This window comes from Salvelinus sp. IW2-2015, linkage group LG4q.1:29 (genome assembly GCF_002910315.2).
Source record: "Salvelinus sp. IW2-2015 linkage group LG4q.1:29, ASM291031v2, whole genome shotgun sequence".
In the NCBI taxonomy this organism is placed as follows: domain Eukaryota; kingdom Metazoa; phylum Chordata; class Actinopteri; order Salmoniformes; family Salmonidae; genus Salvelinus; species Salvelinus sp. IW2-2015.
Genome location: NC_036842.1, coordinates 5,803,737 through 5,818,248, shown reverse-complemented (window position 1 = coordinate 5,818,248; position 14,512 = coordinate 5,803,737). Strand labels below are relative to the sequence as shown.

General features: G+C 40.8%; 1 protein-coding gene across 1 annotated transcript in view; it reads right to left on the bottom strand.

Moving 5' to 3' along the window:
* Nucleotides 1-279: 279 nt before the first annotated feature.
* Nucleotides 280-14,512, bottom strand: part of LOC111961300 (contactin-associated protein-like 4) — a 198,404-nt gene continuing 184,171 nt past the window's right edge. The window contains exons 21-24 of the mRNA XM_023983461.3: nucleotides 10,450-10,537; nucleotides 5,083-5,301; nucleotides 4,549-4,620; nucleotides 280-2,244 (exon numbers count right to left, since the gene is read on the bottom strand). Of these exons, the coding sequence (XP_023839229.1) occupies nucleotides 2,045-2,244; nucleotides 4,549-4,620; nucleotides 5,083-5,301; nucleotides 10,450-10,537 (579 nt within the window). The 3' untranslated portion in view covers nucleotides 280-2,044. The remainder of the gene's footprint in view (nucleotides 2,245-4,548; nucleotides 4,621-5,082; nucleotides 5,302-10,449; nucleotides 10,538-14,512) is intronic.

Genomic DNA, 14,512 nt, shown 5'->3' with positions numbered 1-14,512 from the left:
TGATTATCCCCTTGCTACCTGTGAATCACTATGCCAGCTGACCTGTCTCTCTGTCAGGCAAACCAAACCATGTATTTTCATAAAGATTAGCATATAAAAAAATATGAAATACTTCTCCTGCATCGTCATTAAAAGGACAACAATCAGAMAGAACATTAACAATCAGACAGAACATTTTAGAGCGAGCCTTGTGTTTTGAGTTCTGGTCAAAGATTTTCTGAGAACTCGATCTGTTAAAGGGGTCTACTTGCGGGAGGTAAGGAAGCGGTGTTTAAATGGTAATGCTTTATTTTTGTCCAGGATAATGCAGAGAAAGCACATAAAATTACAGGTAATGCTTGCAAAGGAACTGTCTGAAGTACAGAAAAGCCCCCCCCCCCAAAATAAAAAATCATACATACTGTATGGAACATAATAAAGTATTAACATACAAGTTTTGTCAGTGGAATTTTCGTTATTTTAATTTGTTCAATGTTCATTGCTATGCAGGGTGCAAATTGTAGGGGGGATGGGGGGATTTCCCCCCCTCTGCTTGAGTCATACCCATTTCTAAAGGGTTATATGTATTTTGGTTTGATCTGATGCTTTTACTCTAGTACCAGAGAAACTTGGTGTGCCATATTGTAAATATGTAAATACACAGTACTATATGTGGAGTGTACTTTAGAGGGATTCTGCATGGCTCAGACATGTTAACACTACATGAAGCCAACATTCATCAATATAATAGCAAAATATTTTCAACTCAATAGTCCAAACATTTATTTTCATCTTCATAACCATACTGCAGGTACATATAAATCCCTCTAGTGTATTTTATTATAATCTTTTAGGTATTGTATCACCGGAGAAGAATATTAGACAGCGATTGTTATAAAGACATTCATTAATTCAACATTTTACATTTTTAAGAATATTTACAGTCCCATGAATAACAGTATCAACACCTTTCAATATCAATATCATTAACACTTCTGTGTCATATCACCAGTACCTATACTGAACAAAAATATAAACAAGACATGCAACAATTTCATTGATTCTACTGAGTTACAGTTCATATGAGGAAATCAGTCAATTTAAATAAATTCATTCGGCCCTAATCTATGGATTTCACATGACCGGGAATACAGATATGCATCTTTTGGTCAGATACCTTTAAAAAAAATGGGCCTCACAATAGGCCTCAGGATCTCTTCACAGTAATTTGTTGCATTCAAATTGCCATTTGATAAAATACAATTGTGTTCGTTGCCCGTAGTTTATGCCAGCCTATACCATAATCCCACCATCACCATGGAGCACTCTGTTCACAACGTTGACATCAGCAAACTGCTTGCACACACAATGCCATACACATGGTCTGCGGTTGTGAGGCTGGTTGGACGTACTGTAAATTCTTCAAAAGTTATTTTGGAGGCAACTTATTGTTGACAAATTAACATTCAATGCCAATTGCACACCCTCAAAACTTGAGACATCTGTGGCATTGTGTTGTGTGACAAAACTGCATATCTTAGAGTGGCCTTTTATTGTCCCCAGCACAAGGTGCACCTCTGTAATGATCATGCGGTTTAATCAGCTTCTTGATATGCCACACCTGTCAGGTGGATGGTTTATCTTGACAAATGAGAAATGCTCATTAACAGGGAAGTAAACAAATTTGTGCACAACATTTCAGAGAAACAAGCTTTTTGTGCGTATGGAACATTTATGGGCTCTTATTTCAGCTCATGAAACATGGGAGCAAGACTTTACACGTTGTGTTTATATTTTTGTTCAGTGTAGTATATAAAAAACAACACCCAGTAAAACAAGAAAAAACAATACATGGACGAATTGATAGAATATTTTTTTTATCTTCTCCACATTTTGGTCAGACATCTTGTTTCGACAGTTGCTGAGGGTCTTTTACTGCATGTGTGTGTAATGCACTGTGAATGTAATTAATGTCTCTAGGGCTCGGAAGGCATTTCTGTACTTCCTTAATCAGATTCACTGGATAAGTCCAACATTGAGAAGGTCCGGGGGTGGACAGATGGAGCTATATGAAATACTCCTTTTGGTTTTCACTTAGTACGTTCTGTGAGGTGGGCTCGCTGTGGAAAGGGTACTCAGGACTGTCTGCCTCAGGTTTGATGCTTTTTGGTTCTTGGCTGTGGAACGTCTCTTTCCGTCGATACAGGAACCTTACCATTATTGCCAACGCAGACAGAATCACAAATATCACCACAGCAATCACACCTGCAGAGGAGTACAAAACATTGAGTTAGGAAACAAGAAAAGGGCACTTATTTCAAATCAAAACGAATTCACATTCACTATTCTTTATGTTGTTACAGAAAAAATGCACATAGACAAGAGACGAGGGTTTTTTGGAGAACACTTAAAGAATTCTAACTAGCAACCAATTATGATAATTTCACATTGTCTAACTGCGACATCTGCATGGGTTTCAGAAGCAAAGACAGAGAAAGCACAGTGGCTTTGAGACCACATGGATGCCTTTCTCTACTGCAACTTTTGATCTGTGAAATCTGTCTATGGCATGGGAGCCTTAACAGAAATAATATGCCAATTTATCCTGTGGGTATTTCATTGCTATTACCCAGCCTGTCTGATTTCTGTTGCTAATCTAAACTCTAAAAGGCATTACACAAGCTTCTGAAAGCCGTAGTTCATCTCTGTGCAAGGCACGGCACAAAGACATCCAGTTCAATTCTCGCAAATGTCGCAGGCATTCATTTCATAAACCTTAGCTACAGTCCTTGTACACTGCTATGCTATGCATGGTGCATTTCATTATCAAGAGAAAATGATATTTCTTATTAGGAAGCCAGAATACGGCCAGACCCAATTTAATGGTATATTACAGTGGTTTTAAAATGACAAAGTATTTGAAGATAGCGGTAAAAAGTTCCTTAATCAGCAAATAATTTATTTAAACGTTTAATTAGTTTTGGTGTCCTTTGTGCATTTGGCACTGAATCAGCCTGTATAAGGACGACTTTGAACTACTTTCTACATTCCAGAAATTGTAACGGATGGGAATTAATCAACCTTGACTTTGAATCTGTGGCGATAGTCGCTTAAAAGTTTTGTGATGTGATGCTGCAAATATGCCATATCAATTGCTGAAATTTTTCATTTATTTAATTAAAATTGGAATTATACAGTGTTGTCTCTGAGAAAAACAAATACAGTGCCCTCTGTAATTATTGGGACAGCGAAGCATTTTTTTCTTATTTTGGCTCTATACTCCAAACAGTTGGATTTGAACTCAAAACATGATTTGTGGTGAAAGTGCAGACTGTCAGCTTTAATTTGAGGGTGTTTTCATCCATTTCGGGTATAGAAATTACAGCACTTTTTTGTGCATAGTGCCCCCATTTTAGKGGAGCAAAAGTATTGGGACAAATTCACTTATATGTGTATTCAAGTAGTAAAGAATTAAGTATTTGTTCCAATATTCATAGCACCCAATGACTACATCAAGCTTGTCACTCTACACATTTGTTGGATGCATTTGCTCTTTATTTTGGTTGTGTTTCAGATTATTTTGTCCCCAATAGAAATGAATGATAAATAATGTAGTGTCATTTTGGAGTAACTTTTATTGTTTATAACAATAGAATGTGTTTAAAAACACTTCTACATTAATGTGGATGCTATCATGATCACAGATCATCCTGAATTAATCGTGAATAGTGATGAGTTAGAAAGTAAGTTACAGTCGCACAAATATCATACCCCCAAGACATGCGAACCTCGCACCATTACAATAACAGTGTAGGTTAGCATTTTTTGAGGGATATGATATTTGTCCATCTGTAACTTTCTCACTCATGATGTAATTTCTAAACGGTTCACCAAATTTGGATGAAAACACCCTCAAATTAAATCTGACACTTTAACGTTAGTCATTGTTTGATTTCACTTTTGAAATATATAGTCAAAAGAAGAAAGAAATGCTTCAGTGTCCCAAAAMTGAGCCCTGTATCATCAACATTCTCTAATTTACATTTTTCATTTTTTATCCAATTTCGTGGTATCCAATTACAGTCTTGTCTCATCGCTGCAACGCCTGTACGGACTCGGGAGAGGCGAAGGTCGAGAGCCATGCGTCCTCCGAAACACAACCCAACCAAGCCGCACTGCTTCTTGACACAATGCCCACCCAACCCGGAAGCCAGCCGCACCAATGTGTCGGAGGGAACACCGTACACCTGGCGACCTGGTCAGCGTGCACTGCGCCCGGCCCGCCACAGGAGTCACTAGTGCGCGATGAGACAAGGATAGCCCTGCCGCCCAAACCCTCCCTAACCCGGACGACGCTGGGCCAATTGTGCGCCGCCCCATGGGCCTCACGGTCCCGGCCGGCTGCGACAGAGCCGTGACTTGAACCCAGGATCTCAGGTGGCACAGCTAGCACTGCGATGCAGTGCCTTAGACCACTGCGCCACCCGGGAGGCCCAACGTTCTCTATTTATGTTGTTTCACTAAATACAACTATGGTTTATTATGACATGAGAAACATGTTCCTGTTACCTCCAATCAATGCAGAGTCACTCTTGATTGCATTAACTATAGGCTCACCAGTACCTACTGTACCTGAATGATCTACAGCAGAGAGAGATACACAGAAAGAGAGAGCGAGAGACAGCAGAAAAATAAATAGAGATAGAGGAGAAAAGAAAGGATAAAAAAGACAAAAGAAGGAGAGAGGGAATCAGTAACAGAAGTCGTCATCAGTCCATGCAGGGTTCATTTAATACTACGCCCTCTGTCATAAACTGCATGAGGATGACCAAATGAGAAATCTCTCTCGTACAAATGAATTAACTGATCTGCCACAGTGTAATAAGTTTCATTCTCAGTTAATGATCAAGGAAGATGGTGTACGTATTAAATGGGCCCTTGATAAAGTTTGAAAAGCAGTTCAGAAAAAAAGTGTCGATTCTCAAGTGGAGTTATAGCAAAACAAAAAGCCCTCAAACAGAAAGAGAGAGAGAGAGTCCCGCCCTTCACCAAAGACTCCACCCACCAGAATAGCTAGGGAGAACTTGAATCCTCCCCTCTTACCTGATAGGGKGTGTGTGGTTTCGGCTGGGTAGGGATTGGCTGGAGATGAGGAACCACAGGTGGACTCAGCTAGGGGTCCTGTCACTATGACTGGGCTGGTGTTTGGGTAGAGTAGCGCTGCCTTCAGTGGAGTGATGGAGTTAAACTGGACCACCGACAGACAGCCACTGAAACCCAGGGAGTTCAGCCTGGCAATCTCCGGATCCAGCTCACCAGACTCTTAACACACAAACACATACGCATGCACGCACACAAAAAAGCAGAAACAGTCAGTGAGATCGGGTATAGTGATCAGTCTAGGGTAAAAGTAGTAGGATTCACTGCTCTCTCAGCGTATTATTGATTGATGTGGCAGATAGTCTAATTCATTGACAGCTAACAATAGCTGCTACTCACCCTATGGACATGTTCCCCCCACACCCCCCCCAACGGTCACTTACCTTACATGCTGCTCCTCCTAGGGACATCTTCCCCCCCCCTCCCCAAATAACTTTTACTCTGCCCCCACCCCAACGACATCCATCCCTTTTGCAGTTGTTAATATGTATATTGTGGATTTTTTAAATTATAATTGTAGTTTTTACTTCACTTGGTCCCCACACCCCCTCAATGGTCATGCTGCTCCCTTTATGGTCACCCCCCCCCTCACAACCCCTCAACAGTCTTTAATCTGCCTCCACCCCAATGGACATTTATTTATTAATCACTGCCACAGTTGTTATGATGTATTATTTTAACTCACTTAGTCCTGCATGTTCGAGCTCAGAGCCTAAGATTTTCACTGGACACTGCAATCACACCTGCAACTCTGTACATKAGACTATTAAACACTCTGAATCTGAATCTAGACACGAAGAAGATAATGAGAGACCCCAGAAACACTGCCCCCCCATTTGACTGATTTGGATCCAGTGAAACCCTATGTTTGCCAGGGAAACTGGGTCACTGTCTCTTCCAAATGACCAATGACTATGAATTTAATGATGGGAATTTGCATGGTTATAAGTGCGCTTAAAATGAATGGGATGGAAGGCAGTGAGCTGCTGGCATTGTACAGCATCACGTTGTATCACACTGCTACTGTATCCTGAAGGTATCCTTCTTTCTTACAACAGCTAGATAGCTATTTCTTCTCAGTCAGACCTCATCGATATTCTCTCATCTTTCTCTGTCCTTCTCTCTCTGCCTTTATCCCCTCTCTCGCTCTTTTACTCTCTGAGTGACTCTCTCTTTATCTCTCCCTTTCCCCTCCCCTCTCTCTCTTAGTCTCTCTGTGACTCTCCCGTCTACTCCTCTCTCTCTACCTTTCCCCCTCTCCTACTCCTCTCACCCTCCCCTCTGCATTCATTACAGGTCAATTTGTTAGCGTGATTGATGACAGGTGTTGCTGGGAAGGACACTGAAACCACTTTCATGCCAGCTCTTTGATCCTGATATGACACACAGACTGCAGCAGGGGTGGAGGGGTTAGAGAAGAGCGAGGACCTGGTCACGTGTTAACATGGTTCAGGTCATCTGAGATACACTACACTCCCACAGAGCTCTGTCTCTGTGTGTGTGTGTGTGTGTGTGTGTGTGTGTGTGTGTGTGTGTGTGTGTGTGTGTGTGGTGTGTGTGTGTGTGTCAAATCAAACAACAGTTGTATACCTTACCGTGAAATTCTTACTTACAATCCCTTAACCAACAATGCAGTTTTAAGAAAAACAAGAGTTAAGAAAACATTTACTTTGTCAACTAAAGTAAAAAAAAGTAACACAATAAAATAACAATAACAAGGCTATATACGGGGGTACCAGTACCGAGTCAATGTACAGGGGTACAGGTAAGTCAAGGTAACTGAGGTAATATGTACATGTACAGTAACAGTCAAAAGTTTGGACACACATACTCATTCAAGGGGTTATCTTTATTTTTACTATTTTCTACATTGTAAAATAATAGTGAAGACATCAAAACTATGAAATAGCACATATGGAATCATCTAGTAACCAAAAAAGTGTAAACAAATATTTTTTGGGTTGAGATTCTTAAAAGTAGCCACCCTTTGCCTTGATGACAGCTTTGCAACCTTGGCATTCTCTCAACCAGCTTCATGAGGTAGTCAATTGGAATGCAATTCAATTAACAGGTGTGCCTTGTTCAAGTTAAATAGTGGAATTTATTTCCTTTTTAATGCGTTTGAGACAAACAGCTGTGTTGTGACAAGGTCGGGTGGTATACAGAAGATAGCCCTATTTGGTAAAAGACCAAGTCCATATTATGGAAAAAACAGCTCAAATAARCAAAGAGAAACAACAGTACATCATWAGACATGAAGGTCAGTCAATCTGGAAACTTTTAAAGTTTCTTCAAGTGCAGTCGCAAAAACCATCAAGCGATTTGATGAAACTGGCTCTCATGAGGACCRCCACAGGAAAGGAAGACCCAGAGTTACCTCTGCTGCAGAGGATACGTTTCTTAGAGTTACAAGCCTCAGAAATTGCAGCCCAAATAAATGCTTCACAGAGTTCAAGTAACATACACATCTCAACATCAACTGTTCAGAGGGGACTGCGTGAATCAGGCCTTCATGGTCGAATTTCTGCAAAGAAACCACTACTAAAGGACACCAATAATAAGAAGAGACTTGCTTGGGCCAAGAAACACGAGCAATGGACATTAAACCGGTGTTTAAAATGTTACATTTTTGGTTCCAACCGCTGTGTCTTTGTGAGACGCAGAGTGAGTGAATGGATGATCTCTGCACGTGTGGTTCCCACCATGAAGCATGGAGGAGGAGATATGATGGTGTGGGGGTGTTTTGCTGGTGACACTGTCTGTGAKTTATTTAGAATTCAAGGCACACTTAACCAGCATGRCTATCACAGCATTCTGCAGCGATACGTCATCCCATCTGGTCTGCGCTTAGTGGGACTATCATTTGTTTTTCAACAGGACAATGACCCAAATCACACCTCCAGCCTGTGTAAGGGCTATTTGACCAAGAGGGAGAGTGATGGAGCGCTGCATCAGATGACCTGGCCTCCACAATCATCCGACCTTAACCCAATTGAGATGGTTTGRGATGAGTTGGACTGCAGAGTGAAGGATAAGCAGCCAACAAGTGTTCAGCATATGTGGGAATTCCTTCAAGACTGTTGGAAAAGCATTACAGGTGAAGCTGGTTGAGCTGTCATTAAGGCAAAGGGTGGCTACTTGAAGAATATAAAAYATATTTTGATTTGTTTAACACTTTCTTGGTTACTACATGATTCCATATGTGTTATTTCATAGTTTTGATGTCTTCACTATTATGGTACAATGTAGAAAATAGTAAAATAAAGAAAAACCCTTGAATGAGTAGGTGTGTCCAAACTTTTGACTGGTACTGTAGGTAGGGGTAAAGTGACTATTCATAGATAATAAACAGCAAGTAGCAGCAGCTAATGCAGGCATTAATGCAAATAGTCCGGGTAGCCATTTTGATKAATTGTTCAACAGTCTTATGGCTTRGGTGTACAGTAGAAGCTGTAAGGAGCATTTTGGACCTAGACTTGGCGCTRCCRGTACCGCTTGCCGCGAGGTAGCATAGATAACAGTCTGTGATTTGGGTGACTGGAGTCTTTGAAAATGTTTGAGCCTTCCTCTGTCACCCACTGTTATAGAGGTCCTGGATGGCAGGAAGCTTGGCCATACGCACTACCCTCTGTAGCGCCTTGTAGTCGGATGCCGAGCAGTTGCCATACCAGGCAGTGATGCAACCAGTCAGGACGCTCTCGATGGTGCAGCTGTATAACTTTTTGAGGATCTGAGGACCCATGTCCTTGGGCCATGTTAGCTTGTTGATGATTTGGACACCAAGGAACTTGWAGCTCTCGACCTGCTCCACTACAGCCACGTCGATGTGAATGGGGGAGTGCTCGGCCCTCCTTTCCCTGTAGTCTATGATCATCTCCTTTGTCTTGACCACATTGAGGGAGAGGTTGTTGTCCTGGAACCACACTGTCAGGTCTTTGACCTCCTCCCTATAGGCTGTCTCATCGTTGTCGGTGATCAGGCCTACCACCATTGTGTCAGCGGCAAATTTAATGATGCTGTTGGAGTCGTGCTTGGCCACGCAGTCGTGGGTAAACAGGGAGTACAGGAGGGGATTAAGCACRCACCCCTGAGGGGCTCCCGTGTTGAGGATCAGCGTGGCAGATGTGTTATTACCACCCGGCGGAAGCCTGTCAGGAAGTCCAGGATCCAGTTGTGGAGGGAGGTGTTCAGTTCCAGGGTCCTTAGCTTAGTGATGAGCTTTGTGGGCACTATGGTGTTAAACGCTGAGCTGTGTGTGTGTGTGTGTGTGCGCGTGTGTGGTGTGTGTGTTCCACATGACCAGAGAGCAGACCCCTTAGCCCCACATGTCATCATAGCCCAGAGCTATACTGGATTATTCCGATTTTAGACTAATGGAGCGTCTTGAAAGGGCATAAAGAAGTCAAGAACAATGTCAAAGTAGCTACTGCATGACTTTGTTATTGTGACATTCTTGACATTGTCACAGATGAATTGAAATGGTTTGCGTCTGACATACACTGTAGGTTGGCCTAGTATGAGAGCATTGTTCTACTTGTTTTGTTTGTTAAAATGTTTCAGAATGCACTTGACTGTAACTGCTGTATGTTTTTCATCTGTTCCTTTCAATCATTCCTCATTACTATTGAAAACAGACGTCCTATTTTGAAGCAAATACATTGGCATTAGACCTGCATAAAGTGCCCTATTTCTGAAGCAGGGGATAGACAACATCAATGCATCAAGCCGATATTATTCAGACTTTAAGTAAACAGACATGCACCAATCATAACATGTCATGTCRAATTTTGATTGCCTGACTGAACAAACAATATTGTAATACATGTGCATTTGCCCCAGCAGTTTATCATCCTCCTATATAGCACTAAAATGCACATAATAATGCATAATGATTCCATCCATATCTTTATTTGATATAAAAGCTTCTGGTGAGTGGGATTGTAACCAGCTCTTTAGTTCTGTGTYCGAGAGACACGGCCAAACACATTTTAGCATTCTTTATTCAATGGCTTTCTCCATCATTTTAATAATCCTGTCATACAGATGTAGGATCTTAATTTGAGCCAGTTTTCTACAGCATAAAAATAATCATGCAGCAACAGGAAATGTGAATTATTATGTGGATTGTAATTACTGAAAAATGTTTGTAAGGGTTTTCATGAAGTCTGACATTTTAAAGTGGAAATGACAAACTTTTGAAGCCTTTTTAAACTTCGAATACACTAGAAGTTTGCATTTCCTGCCGTGCAGGAAAATTCTCAGCAACAAAAGAGTGATCAAATTAAGATCCTACATCTGTATAGTTCTCACCTTGCACCTTCCCAAGGACWACTGACTTGATAGCATTGAATTCTGTATCAGATGTGAGATTGAAGTCTTCCCTTCTGTGCTGGTCAATCTATAAAAAAAAAGCAAAATAAAACCTGTAAACACTTTGTTGAATAGTCAAATTGGGGATAAAAAAAAAGACAATTTACACTTTCATGTTTCAGATGATGGAGAATGTACTCTTCCATTTAGAGGGTTTTAATTAAACCCTGCTCTTCAAAGTACTTTAAACACATCATCGCTTGGCTGTTCAGTCTCTGCCATTCAATTAAAAAAGGAAAATAGTGCTAGAGCTTGGACAGATTTTCGAGTTGAACTACATTATTGAAAATGTGATTACTACTCAAAGCTTACACTAATTGATGCAGTTTAGCTGAGAATGCCAGACAGTAGCTTAACAAAATAGATTTTTTTGTTGAAGTAGTCAGACTCGAACATGTTGTTGGGTGGTCAGAAGCATGGAAGTAAACACTTATGAGTGTTGTCCACTATGAGAATAGTTGTCACGCCCTGGCCTTAGTTATCTTTGTTTTCTTTATTATTTTGGTTAGGTCAGGGTGTGACATGGGGGATTTATGTGTTTTGTCTGGTCTAGGGGTTTTGTATGTTTATGGGGTGTTTTCTAGTCTAGGTGTTTGTATGTCTATGGTTGCCTAGATTGGTTCTCAATTAGTGGCAGCTGTTTATCATTGTCTCTGATTGGGAACCATATTTAGGCAGCCATATTCTTTAGGGATTTCGTGGGTTATTGTCTATGTGTAAGTTGCCTGTGTCTGCACTTTTCGTATATAGCTTCACGTTCGTTTTTTTTTTTTTTTGTATAGTTTGCCAAGTGTTCTTCGTTTCGGTAAATAAATAGAAGAATGTATTACTATCACGCTGCGCCTTGGTCCTCCTCTCTTCCTCCATACGACGAACGTGACAATAGTATGGAAGTCTAGTGCGTTACAATATTCCCACATATTGGACTTGCACTCTTTCATTACGAGGTGTATAAATGGGGTGTCTAAATATGCGTGTTTGTATGGTCTTGCCGTTACAGTTGGATTTCTGTACTGTAGTTCAAATCCACTAAGAAGGGTTGATCCCTGGTTTTAAAAACACTTTACCTGGATTGTTTCAGAAAATACCCAGCAAGCCATGATCTTCAATTTGTAATGAAGAGTACTTAGTTAAGAACATTACACTGTAATTAAAAATAGCTAAGGGTGCTGCAGTGGGGGTTAATATCATGTTAACTAGAGTGGCATGTTCCGATCACATCAGGGCAAGAACGAACAGAAATTTGGAATGATCTAATTAATCATTACTATATATGGGGAAAAAAACTCAATTTGCTGTCGAAATGTGTCTTTCGAAGAATTGCTGAGAAGAACGATGACCAACTTTGGTGTTACAACTCATGAAATTTAAAAACATATTCTGCCAGTCTCCTCACAGATTTCAACCCCTTGGGAAGACTACCGTACGTTTAAACTTCTAATGATTTCTCTATACTCTTCTCTATCCAATTCCTTTTCTCCTCCCTTTCTTCTTCAGAGTCATTCATGTTGCCGGAAATGTCTTTAAATTGTGAATGAGTGTGCCCGCTTAATGGCTGAGAGTTGGAATGTGTCTGCGCATTCTGAATAAGTACAGCTCTGCAGCACAGCCTAGGGTTTTCGCTTACTGTGATGTTGACAAAGGACTTTGACTTCATGATAGCTGCAGTCTTAAGAAGCAGAACTACTGTATGCAAAACCTGCATCACTCTTCATCCACTATACTCACGTTGTATCACATCTCACTGTATATCTAAATCTGTTGGGAGTGATGTGCTGTTATTTCTTAATGACTTTTACTGACCACGACACAGATCCAAACACTGCTAACATGTATACACTTACATTTACACCTCAGCAGTTTAGACTTTGTGCATATAGACGTACTTGTCTGTACTTGCCTCTTGCTGATTTTCAAAAAGAAAAGTGGTTCTGAATCTTTTTAGGTTATGCTACACTCTATTACATTTTGCTCTGCTTGCATTACYTCTTCATGTGCAACCAATCATCAGGACTATGCTCTTATGAATCTTCCCAAGTACCCCTTGTGGACAGGTCAGGTATCCCAAGTTCTAGCACCCCACGAGAGAACCACTGCACTAAGGTACAGTACAGTGCATTCAGAAAGTATTCAGACCCTATCCCTTTATCCACATTTTGTTACGTTACAGCCTTATTCTAAAATGAATCAAATATATTTTATCCCTCATCAATATACACACAATCTCCCATAATGACAAAGTGAAAACAGGTTATTAGACATTTTTGCAAATGTATTACAAATAAAAAACGGAAAACCTTATTTACAGACCGTTCAAAAGTTTGGGGTCACTTAGAAATGACCTCGTTTTTGAAAGAAAAGCACATTTCTTGTCCATTGAAATAACATCAAATTGATCAGAAATACAGTGTAGACGTTGTTAATGTTGTAAATGACTTTTGTAGCTGGAAACGGCAGATTTTGTATGGAATATCTACATAGGCTTACAGAGGCCCATTAACAGCAACCGTCACTCCTGTGTTCCAATGGCACGTTGTGTTAGCTAATCCAAGTTTATCCTTTTAAAAGGCTAATGGATCATTAGAAAACCCTTTTGCAATTAAGTTAGCACAGCTGAAAACTGTTGTCCTGATTAAAGAAGCAATAAAACTGGACTTCTTTAGACTAGTTGAGTATCTGGAGCATCAGCATTTGTGAGTTCGATTACAGGCTCAAAATGGGCAGAAACAAAGAACTTTCTTCTGAAACTCGTCAGTCTATTCTTGTTCTGAGAAATGAAGGCTATTTCATGCGAGAAATTGCCAAGAAACTGAAGATCTCGTACAACGCTGTGTACTACTCCCTTCACACACAGCGCAAACTGTCTCGAACCAGAATAGAAAGTGGAGTGGAATGCCCCGGTGCCCAACTGAGAAAGAGGACAAGTACATTAGGGTGTCTAGTTTGAGAAACAGACGCCTCACAAGTCCTCAACTGGCAGCTTCATTAAACAGTACCCGCAAAACACCAGTCTCAACGTCAACAGTGAAGAGGCAACTCCGGGATGCTAGCCTTCTAGGCAGAGTTGCAAAGAAAACGCCATATCTCAGACTGGCCAATAAAAAGAAAATATTAAAATGGGCAAAATAACACAGACACTGGACAGAGGAACTCTGCCGAGAAGGCCAGCATCCCGGAGTCGCCTCTTCACTGTTGACAGTTTTAAGCTGTGCTAACATAATTGCAAAAGGGGTTTCAAATGATCAATTAGTCTTTTAAAATGATAAACTTGGATTAGCTAACACAACGTGCCATTGGAACACAGGAGTGATGGTTGCTGATAATGGGCCTCTGTACGCCTATGTAGATATTCCATAAAACATCAGCCGTTTCCAGCTACAATAGTCATTTACAACATTAACAATGTCTACACTGTATTTCTGTTCAGTTGATGTTATTTAAATGGACAAAATGTTTTTTTTTCTTTCAAAAACAAGGGCATTTCTAAGTGACCCCAAACTTTTGAACGGTAGTGTAAGTATTTTAGACCCTTTGCTATGAGACTCGAAATTGAGCTCAGGTGCATCCTGTTTCCATTGATCATCCTTGAGATGTTTCTACAACTTGATTGGAGTCCACTCGTGGTAAATTCAATTGATTGGACATGATTTGGAAAGGTACACACTTGTCTATATAAGGTCAGATCAAACACCAAGCCATGAGGTCGAAAGAATTGTCCGTTGAGCTCTGAGGCAGGATTGTGTCGAGGCACAGATCTGGGGAATGGTACCGAAACATTTCGCAGCATTGAAGGTCTCCAAGAACACAGTGGCCTCCATCATTCTCAAATGGAAGAAGATTGGAACCACCAAGACTCTTCCTAGAGCTGTCCGCCTGTCCAAACTGATCAATCGGGGGAGGAGTGGCTTTGGGACAAGTCTCTGAATGTCCTTGAGTGGCCCAGCCAGGGCCTGGACTTGAACCCGATCGAACATCTCTGGAGAGACCTGAAAATAGCTGTGCA